The 10941-nt window shown below is 43.7% G+C and overlaps 1 protein-coding gene across 1 annotated transcript; it reads right to left on the bottom strand.

Annotated features, from left to right (window-relative positions):
• Window positions 1–87: 87 nt before the first annotated feature.
• Window positions 88–10540, bottom strand: ARL13A (ADP ribosylation factor like GTPase 13A). The gene is made up of 8 exons (XM_043897404.1): window positions 10482–10540; window positions 10041–10111; window positions 5998–6253; window positions 5039–5144; window positions 4351–4538; window positions 3655–3745; window positions 3273–3561; window positions 88–107 (listed from the first exon to the last, which is right to left on the bottom strand). Exons 1-8 carry the CDS (start codon window positions 10538–10540, stop codon window positions 88–90), a joined length of 1080 nt encoding a protein of 359 aa, XP_043753339.1.
• Window positions 10541–10941: the final 401 nt, after the last annotated feature.

The following is a 10941-nucleotide window of genomic DNA, read 5'->3' as shown; positions in this document are numbered from 1 at the left end:
GCCTAAAGTAGCTTTAGAGTCAGATCTGGATTTGGTTCCTTGTTCTGCATCTTACAGCCTCTGGGACCTTGGATAAGTTATTTTTCTCTACCCCTTAATTTCTTCATCTGTAAAACAAAAACAAATATGCTGCCACAACCATGGGTTTTTGTGAATAAAATAATGAACATGAAGAGCTTCGTGCTATGTCTGACAACCAGAAGGCACTCAGGAAATGGGGGCTGTGGTACTGATGGTGAAAGTAGCAGCTGCAATCATAATGAATTCCCACCACTAACACTGCCCTCTCTAGGATGGACAGTTGAATGTTTTTAATCTCGTGCAGTTTTTGCACACCTAACCTAAATGTTAGGAGAGACATCAGTTGCTATTCCTGAAGGGACAGCAAAAGAATTGTTGCCAGGCTTCACAGACAGTGGCTGGGAATTTAAAACCGAGTTGTTTTCGGAGGCGTGACTGAAAATGATTCCGTAGAGCATAATTCTCAGCAGAATAATTTATTTATGCCAGTCCCCTTCCACCCAAGAACACAAGGGGAGAAAATATAGTTCTAAACTGACCCTGTACTTCTAAGACTCAATTGCAGTTGGTTGCCCTTGATATGTTGCTCACAGACTTCATCAGGAGCATCTGGGTACAAAGATCTAATCTTTGCCAAGGTCGTCTTCATTCTTAAACTATTTCAAACTATTCTCAAACTATTCATTCCCCTTAACTATTTTTGAGCCTCTTGGTGGGGATAAGATTCATTTGATGGCTCAAAGGTTGATGTACAGGCACAACGGGAGTTCTAAGGGATATGTTAGAGTAGGTGGAATTATAGGGGGACTGTAGAGGTATTAACAGACAAATTTGAAAACTGAAAAATCTTAATGGTTCTGCAGATGAACCCATTTACTAAAGGAGGGATATGAGATGTTTCTTTTGATGTTCCTTCATTTTTCTCTTTAGCTCTCTGTTAAAAGTCTGCTAAAAAGAGAAAGAAAATAGGCAGTTACTGCAAGCGAAGCTAGGCACCAGGCTTCCTGTCCTTCCAGGTGAGGAGGGTGTTGCCTACTTTCCAAGGGGTGTAGATTGCATCCCACCAGGTGTCCCCCTCTGCCCTGACCTCATACTTGCTCTCCCTCTTGCTCTCTTCCCTTCACCTAAGGAATACTAACCACAGGCTCCAAAGGCTTCATCAGGGATTGTCCAGTAACATCTCCTCTGAGTCCCAGGTGTCCATTCTCCTTTTGGCCCTTGGCTCTGAGGTTATAGAAGTGAAAAATGGGTTTCAATTTTGGACAGAGACTTAGGAGTAGAATCAGACATCTAGAAAGACACTTCTTCCACTCTTCTGCAGGATTCCTGCCACTCAACTTTCATCCTCTTTACCAGAGCAGCGCCTCTGTCCTCAGTGTTCCTGTCCAGGCCCCTCTGTGTAGGTGTAACAACCCAAGGCTCTGAGGTAGCCTGAAGGGCCAGATTCTTTGGAGAGCAAAGGTGACATTATAAAATCGACAGTTTACCGTCATGGAAACTGGGGCCAAGGAACATTTGAGATGGAGTAGCCATTAACAACAATGGGCCTTTAAATCCTCAGAGCTTTCTTTTTTTAGTGCCTTTAGTGTATTGGGAGAAATCATATATGATTATTAAAAAATTTCTGATAATACAAAAATCCTAAGAAAGGTACCTCGGCTCTTCTAAAAATCACCTAGAATCTTACCCTTAGAGAAAACCACTGCTCATGTTTGGTGATTTCCCTCCAGATAGTCTATGCACATTTATACATCATGCTGTACATGCTGTGCTCTGACTTTCTATTTTCTCCAACAAAACATTGGGTTGTGGAAAACTTTCCATGCCAGTCAATTTATTGACATTAGCCCTTTTAAGGTCTGCATAGTATTCCATTGTATTGCTGCACCATAATTTATTTAGCTACTCACCATTGTTAGACCTTTAGCTTGTTTCCAGCTTTTAGCTGTTAGGCACAATGCTGTGATTGAACAACTATGAGCATTCTTTTTTGTGTACTTGTATAATTATCTTTGGCTACAATTCAAGACATAAAATGATTGGCTCATATGGGTTCCACTATATATATATATATATCTCTCTCCCTCTCCCTCTCCCTCCCCCTCTCTCCCTCCCCCTCCCCCTCTCCCGCTCTCCCCCTCCCCCCCCCCCCCCCCCCCCCCCCCCCCTCCCCCCTCCCCCCTCTCCCTCTCTCCCTCTCCCTCTCTCTCTCTCCCTCTCCCCCTCTCCCCCTCTCCCTCCCTCTCCCTCTCCCTCTCCCTCTCTCTCTCTCTCCCTCCCTCTCCCTCCCTCTCTCTCTCCCTCCCTCTCCCTCTCCCTCTCTCTCTCCCTCCCTCCCTCTCCCTCCCTCTCTCTCTCCCTCCCTCTCCCTCTCCCTCTCTCTCTCTCTCCCTCTCCCTCTCTCTCTCTCCCTCTCCCTCTCTCTCTCTCTCCCTCTCTCCCTCTCTCCCTCTCTCTCTCCCTCTCCCCCCCTCTCCCTCTCCCTCTTTCCCTCTCTCTCATATATACACACACACACAAGCTGTTCTTGTTGTTCAGTTGCTAAGTTATGTCCCACTCTTTTGTGATCCCATGGACTGTAGCCCGCCAGGCTCCTTTGTCCATGGAATTTCCCAGGCACGGATACTAGAGTGGGTTGCCATTTCCTTCTCCAAGATATATATATATATATATCAAACTATATATAACTATATATATATATATATATACATACACACATATATATGTGTGTGTCTGTGTGTATGGCACAAGAGACACAGGTTCAATCCTTGGGTCGGGAAAATCCCCTGGAGTAGGAAATGGCTACCCATGCCAGTATTCTTGCCTGGGAAATCCCGTAGACAGAGGAGCCTTGCAGGTTACAGTCCATGGGGTTGCAAAGAGTTGGACATAACTGAGCATGTGCACGTGTACACACACGCGCACACACACACACACACACACACATGTACAGAGAGAGATGGAGAGTAGGAGGGAGACAGACAACCAAACTACTCTAAAGATTGTACCAATTTGTACTTCTATCACTGGAAATCATAACCTTTAAGATAACCCTACAGCCATCCAAACAAAGATCTTGGAGCATCGTACTGGGCTGCCAGATGGTACTCTCCAAGCACTTCATCTGCTTCTCTCCTGATCACCAACCATAGCATGAAAAAAGAGTTTTGGGCTCAAAACTCCCCACTTTAAATTGTGAGGAAAGGCCTTTATATCTTTCCTACCCTAACTAATCAATGATCCAGCCTTACCTTCCAAAAGATCGTCCTCAGTGTATGGGGCTGGGGGCTGAAAGTCATCACTTGGAGCATAGCGAAGCTCGGGCGTGTTACGAGCTCCAGCGGTGATATGAGCCCCAGCGGTGTGACGAGCTCCAGCAGTGTTACCAGCTCCAGCAGTGTTATGAGTTCCAGTGGTGTTATGCATTCCAGCGGTGATATGAGATCCATTTCCCCCAGAATATTCACCTTCCTCCATGGGTTCATCTAAAGCAAAGGTTACTGATACGTTCTTCTTGGGTCTTATTCTGACACCTTCTTTCTGTATAACAGGAAGATGGAAGAGAAAGTCAATTGGTGCTCAAAGAGTTCAGAGATTGGTCCCTGAGGCAATAACATTTAATGAGCCACTTACTAGCAGGATTGACTTCAGAGGCTTAGGTTCCATTGAGTGTTGTCCTACATGCTGTCTATTTTCTTTGGACATTCCCATCTGGGTAGCAAAGCTGGAGAAGATAGAGAGGATAAAGCCATAGTGAAAACAGATGCAGGCTCCTTAATCAAATTCAACTATCCCGCCCCCCATCCCTGCCATGTGTCTTCGGACAATTAGAGGAACAAAAGAGGAATAGGACATTTAGTCTATTTATTCGTCAAAACTTTGATCACCTCCTGTTTCTTTTTCTTTTTCTTTTCTATATTCCTGTTCTCTCCCACCTTGCTATATTATTGAAATGATCAGAGAATGGGAAGTGGAGAATGTGGAGCAGCTCCAGATAGTTATCTATAGAATATTGCCAATAAGCTCCTTAAGGGGCTTATGTTCCTTTTCTCCTCTGTGTAACAAACCAGAGAATAGAAACCCTGTTTTGGAGAAATTCTACTACTGAGGATTTAACTCATCCCACTCAAATTGTGCCTAGGGGAGGATGTACCTAACAGTGTTGGGATGTTTGTGGTCACTGCCTTCACTCCATTTGGGCCAACTGATCTTGAGAGACTTGCTCAGCACCTCACGGAATTCATGCTCCTCCCAGAACTCCCTGCTTATGTTGAAGATTAACTCCTGCATCTATTCTTATCAGTACACCTAACAGAGGCAACTCGGCACCTGTCTGCTAGGGATCTTTCCTCAAATCCTCTAGTGCCTCTGGAGGCTGCAATGGTTGGTGGCAGTGGCTGTTGGTGAGTACACAGCTCTTCATATTTCTCTCGAATGGCAGATAACAGCCAGTGCAGGCCATCAACTATAGGTTGATGGCTCCTTCTTTGGAGGTCTTTGATGACTGAACAAGGTTCCTGTGACAAAAAGAGAAGACTTCAGCCCAGGAACTTGGGACTTCTTGGGTCCATAGTCTCAGTCACCCTTAGCACGCAGGTACACAGAAGCTCTGCTGTACCTAGAGAGGCTCTTAAGACTTCCTAAAAGATACTCGACATTTACTCCTGAGAAGGTAAATGAAAGGTACAAAAGCTAGGTCCTTTAATGAAGTGTCAAGTCTTGGATGTATAACCTCGGACAAGACACACAGAGTCTCTGAGCCTTGGCTTTCTTAACCATAAAATGTGGCTACTGAAACTTCCAGCTTTAAAGAGCTACTTTGCAGGCCTAATGAGAAAACAGATGCAAAAGTGTTGTAAGTGAGTGGCACTTACTATCACCATTGAGTCAGAAATCATTACCATACTTGTGTCAGGGAGAGGCTTTGCCTGAGATCTGGCATAGGAAACTGATTATGGGCTGTGGAAGGCATCAGCCTTGGTTGAGAGGACAAGGGAAGGGAGGGCTGGACACTTACCACTTGGCACGGAGACTTGTTCTCATTCATTAGTCTCTCCAGCAGCAGATAGTCAGTGATATCACCAGGCGGCAGGGCACCCGTCTTATCCTGCTTATTGGCCAGGCTAAAACCAGGCATTGGGAGATTTTGAGGGAAGAAGAGAGGATGAGTGAAACTGAGATAGAAACCAAGGACAAGAAAAGAAAGGAAAGAGGGGGACATCCAATTCTGGTACAGCTACTCCATATCCAGGGACTAGCTTTTAAGCCATACCCAGTAAGGTGAGCCAGACATTTAGCCAGCTCTCAATGGAGGAAAGAATAGCACAAGTAATTTGAATCAGAGATAATCCCCAAGCCTCATTTCTCACTTCTACACTACACCATCAAACTTTAATTAGAATTTCTAACCGGGATAGAAACAAATTTGGAGCTTTTATACCCTCCCCTAAACTGTTCATGCTTGAGCTGGGGGTGCTAACAAGGAATAAAAAAGGCTAAAAGGGGGCAGGGAGGATTGACAGGCCACCTGAACTATCAACCTGGAATAAGAGGTAGTGGCATAAGTCTCGGGCAGTCTGCCAAGGGAGCAGGCCACTTGCATTGAATATACAACACAGGAGTTTTCTGCCTTCATCTCAGGGTCAGAGACTGAATCCAGAAAAGGGAAGCAAATGTAGGGAGGCAGTCTTCAGGATGAGTCGACGGATGGGTGAGGAGGGTGTGTGCATTTCCATTTGATGCTTGCCTTCAAAATTACCTTTGCACAATTAGCTAACAGGTTTCCTCATGGCAGTGTCTGGTAGAAAGTGGCTCTTGAAAACAGCCCATAGAGGACTGGGCCACTACCCCTTGGCCAAAGAGGAGAGGCGGTCTAATTGGATGTGACAAAGGGACCACCTAGCCCTTCCTCTGTCTACTTCTCTTCTAAAGGCTCAGAATGGGAAGGGGAAATTGGACACAAAGGTAGAGTCTTACAGTAGGATGGGTTTCCCAGCCACTCTTTCATCAGACAGCAGGTTGGGTAAGAGGACCTTCACTTCCTGCATGCGCTCCCAGTCGCTGGAATCCAGGACAAAAACAAGCCCATGTGCCTGAGCATAGTAGTTTGGCCAGATTTCGCGGCCCTGCATGTCTCCTTTCAGGTCATAGACGGAAACTTCATAATTATCCACCAGGAGTATGGTTAGTTCAGAGTTTGAACAACTGTCCATCTTACTCCTACTAGGCAGTTCTATGCATAGGGGAAGAGAGGATGAAAGAATTTGTTAAATGATTACCTGGACCTTGATTAGAGCCTGCCCTCAGGAATCCTATGGAGGTGTCCTGCCATCCTGCTCATGCTCACTGATTCATCTTCCTAAACCAGCACTTTGCCCACACTACCCTAACCTGGCTCAGTAACCTTCCTTGAGTGCCTGCTGCTCTGAAGACAGAATACAAACTCTTTTACCTCCTAACCTTCCAGATCCATTTCTTCCCTAACTGATATCCAGGGTCTCTGGTATCCAGCCTCTTCCTCCCTCTGCTTCTTGACTCATGTGCCTCCCTATCCCCCATTCTACATGAGTGTCAGGCTCTCCCTTGCCCTGGGCCTCCACAAGATACTATTCCTACTGGTTAGAACACTTCTCCACTACTCTGCTTGGTTAACACCTATTTTGTTTTTAAAATGTCAATTCAGATCTTGTTTCTTCTAGAAAATTTTCTCTTAACTCACACTACCATCCCCAAGTCCAGATAAGGTGCCTTTCTTCTGGGCTTACCACTACCATAGCACATGTATGCTTAGTCGCTCAGTCATGTCTGACTCTTTGTGACCCCATGGACTGTAGCCTGCTAGGTTCTTCTTTCCATAGGGATTCCCCAGGGAAGAATACTGGTGTGGGTTGCCATGCCGTCCTCCAGGGGATCTTCCCAACTCAGGGACTGAACCCAGGTCTCCCGCATTGCAGGTGGATTCTTTACCGTCTGAGCCACCAGGGAAGCCCATGTTACAGAGTTATAAATTCTGTGATTTATTTATCTGGGTTATAAACTGCAACAGGATAGAAACCCCTTCAGTATTTACTATTATATATTCACAATGTCAAGCACAGTAACTGGCAGACAGGTGTTCAATAAATATTTGTTGAATGCATCTGATGAAGCTCTTCTCTCCCATCCTTTCTTTAAGGCCCAGCTCAAGTACCACTTTCTTTAGGAATCCTTGCTGACTGGCCCAGCTCTCACTTCGATCTCTAGTTAAGCACATGATGTGTTAAACTGGTCCTTCACCTCATTCTGTGCATATCCTGCCTCCCCAGTGAAAATATAAGCTCTGTGAGGGAGGGGCTCTGCATTCCCTTACACATAGTAGGTGTTCAGTAAATGTTTATGGGGCCTGTTACTGTGGAGGAGAGTATGAAGTCCTCTTCCTCTCATTTCTCCTAGAAACCATGCCAAACTCAGACACCTTTGCCTTTTCAAGGCTATGGCCAGACCATACAGTCCCACAGGGCATTCCACCTTTCACTCAGCCCCCAGAGAAATGCAGTTCAGCATTTCTGTAGACACATTCCAGTCTATTAAACTGACAGCCTGGCCTAGCTCTCTGCCCATGTTAGTAGCAAGATGATTTTACAGATTCTCTATACTCATACCTGAGAGTTCTAAGAATCAGTAGCTTCTTATTTCAAATTTACATGGGACATTTTCTAAAGGATTGCCAGAATAAGTTGCTTAGCTGAGAAGTTAACAGGATGCTTTCAGATCTTTGGAAATGTATGACTATACACACATTTATGTGTGTACATAATATGCCTCTATATGTGTATATATGTACATATTTTTACATTTTACTATCATCTCATAATGTCCTCTTCTATTTTTATGTTAGTCAATGATTTAATTATAGCTTTCACAGAACATATAATTTTCATTCACAATTTTGTGTTATGTGTTATGTCTATATTAGACTATTTAAAAATAATAAGTGAATAGGTTAAAACTCTAAAGGTAATTTTTAAATCATGTTTTCTATATCAAAGCAAGCTTTATGTTTTTTCCCTGTTATTTCTTTTTATTTGCAGCCTTACCCATTCTTCAATAATTCAATCTATTGTTGGCAAACCCTAGAAACCATCAGAAGTTGCTCTCTGACGATTTACCTTTCTCTTATTTTCTCTATTAATTTATAAACACTCTGAGGACAGGTACTGAGTCAAATCCATCTCTATATCCCTAGGAGAATGCTACATAAAGCGTAGTTTGAGGATCACCTGCTTTAGAGTTACATGAGGGTGATGTTTAAGTCCTACCCTGTGCCAAATGAATAACAATCTATACACTTGGGACCCAAGCATCTGTATGTTTAGCAAAATCCCAGGTGATTCTTCTCACCTTACATTTTGAGACTCACTGCCTTAAAGAGCAGTAGAATTTATGCCTGTTGTGTCTCAGCATTATCTGGTGCACTTGTCAAGATTTTTGATTCCCTGGGCCTTCTCCAGGCCCAAATATCTGAACCTTCAGGTCCCCTGTGAGTTGGTGTGATTCTGATTTTTGGCTGTCAGTACCCACTATGCACCAGGATCACCTGTGGAGCACTTAAAACCTATGACAGTAGGCCTCATTCTTTGAGAGAGATCTGGGGTGGGGCTCAGACAGCATTTTCTTTTAAAGTTTGAAATATATAGCTGGGTTTGAAACTGCTTTAACTGCCCTTATATAGAGCACTGCTGGTGCTCATACTTGGATCCCTTGCCCCATATGACCATGCCAGACAAAATAGTTGTAGTGAATGATGTTGATAATAATGGCTTATGTCCCAAAATATTTTATAGCCAGTGTCTTCAAATGTTTACACAAGTTACTGCTTGTAGATTGGAACTTCCTCCCTAGGCTATTATCTGTTTTCAGCAATTATAAACATTTGCAGGAGCTTATAGGGGGCAAGCTATTGCATTTTGGGTACAAAGGAGTCTACTAGTCTCTGGAAGTCCTACATGGACAGAGGTGGCCTGAGATAATTCTTCAGAATGTGACATCAGTGGAAATTTGCTTTTTAGCCACAAAAACGTCTTTGTGAATGAAGTTTATGAATCAGCCCCAAGTTATTCATCAAGCACAAGGCACGTTAAACAGTAACAAATTAGACTGCAAGCTCTATCTTCTAGGAATTAGGATGGAAAGCACATGTTATTCTCATAGGCAAAATAGCATAAGGCTAATTACAGTTGAGTGCGTCCCAAAGGTGGCTATTAGGAAGTCCTGGGGTGTTCTTAAAATATATATTCCCAGGCCCCACTCAGACTGGATGGGAATCTAGGGGTGGCGCTGAGTTGGGCTCTAAAAATTATTTCCTTTATCAGTAGCCTTGTGATTTATCTTGGCTCCTTGATTTTCTTGCTGCTGCTTACCTTTTTTTTTTAAATCATCATTCTGCCAATCAGAGAACTGGGAGAGGCAGAATCAAGTTTGCTGCCTGTAAGGTGGAATACCAGGCTGAACCACTGGCTGAAATGTCAAGGTATTAAAATGGAGATTTGGTATTAAACTTGGATGTCTCTGAACTGACACCATTTCTCAAGCTCCAACCCTCTATATGAACTGTCACAAAGAGTTTCACGTTACTAAACTTCATCATCCCACACTTGTCTCTCTTATCTAAACCACATTCCACTTTAATTGAGCTCTGAAACTAGACATTGTTTCAAACTTGCTATCCTTCCTTATCAACTGCAGTGCTTTGCATAGTCTCAGTTCATTCATACTGACACTATGAAAAGACCTTCAATTAGCATATCTTGTAAAGGGAGCAGGTAACAGACATTACATAAACAGGCTGGTAACACCTGAGGAGAGGAGTGTATGTGTGTCTTTGTGTGTGTGTGTGTCTTGTTTGTGTGTGTTGGGAAGTGTTTGCCTTCATATGAGGTAACTTGAGGGCCATGAAGTAAGGGTAGGAAGGAATGATATTTCATTGGTCACTGGGACCCAGGGGAGACCTAAACTAGTATCTAATGCTCTCAGTTCCTTACCTCTCTGGAATGCCTCCACAAGAACAGTTTTGCCTGAGTTGTCCAGTCCAATGATGATGATGGCTACATGTCTAGAAATGGAAAAGAAAAATGAGTCAAAGCCTTAAAAGTACTGTTAGTTCTTAGGCTAAAGAAAGAATTATACTCTTGGTGTTTGGGGCTCTGCCTGCAGTAGTCCCAATGCAGTCATAAAGGCACAGCCAGGTGGTAGAAGGTGGAGTGGGAACTACTCCCCAAAGCCTCCAAGGACACTTTGCTTCCCTGATTCACTTGCCTTGTAGAACTGGCCATCCTCCCCCAACCCTGCCCCTAATCTTGTAGACGCTACTTAGTCATGCCCCCTAATAATATATATCATAAGGATTTGTCCTGTGAGGGACTATGGGCAGGTACATTGGAGGAAATGGTGGAACAGGTCTAAGGAAATAATTACAGTATTACCTTTGGGTCTCTTCAGTTGTCTTTAGACGAGACCAGCAGGAGGTCAGAAGCCGGAACATGATTCAGCTTAGTTCTTTAATATTAAGGGAAACAAGAAATCAGCCCCATGGTTAACTCTGAACCTAAATTAGCTTATGAATATGCAGAAACTGATAAACAGACTGGGATTGTCAAAAGTCCATTATTTCATTCTGTCCAACCTTGTTTATGTCATGGGTGGGGTGCGGGGGAACCGATTATCATCAACTCTAGTGGCAAAACAGTGATTTCTTATTAAAGCAACCTACACAGGCATGATGGCATCAGGTGTGGCCTATCCCTTCAGCCATAGTTCATCCCTGTTAGGAATATCTTTATTCAACCTTGGAATTGGGGATGGAGGTGGAGAAATGCGTTGCCTAAGTAAAAAGGGTAATTTAGACAATTGCTTCACGGTTAATCCATGTTGTAGCATGTATTA

The sequence above is a fragment of the Cervus elaphus genome, chromosome X (assembly GCF_910594005.1).
Source record: "Cervus elaphus chromosome X, mCerEla1.1, whole genome shotgun sequence".
In the NCBI taxonomy this organism is placed as follows: domain Eukaryota; kingdom Metazoa; phylum Chordata; class Mammalia; order Artiodactyla; family Cervidae; genus Cervus; species Cervus elaphus.
Note: the sequence above shows the minus strand (reverse complement) of the source record. Positions and strands in the feature narration are given on the sequence as shown.

What these genes read in the sequence shown, in the direction of transcription:
- ARL13A (XM_043897404.1), bottom strand. Translation starts at nt 10,540, where the DNA reads ATGTTCCGGCTTCTGACCTCCTGCTGGTCTCGTCTAAAGACAACTGAA. An exon ending in ACAACTGAAGAGACCCAAAG is followed by an intron (nt 10,112 to 10,481) that starts GTAATACTGTAA and finishes TTCCATTTCTAG; the next exon opens with ACATGTAGCCATCATCATCA. An exon ending in GCTGGGAAACCCATCCTACT is followed by an intron (nt 5,145 to 5,997) that starts GTAAGACTCTAC and finishes GCCTGGTTTTAG; the next exon opens with CCTGGCCAATAAGCAGGATA.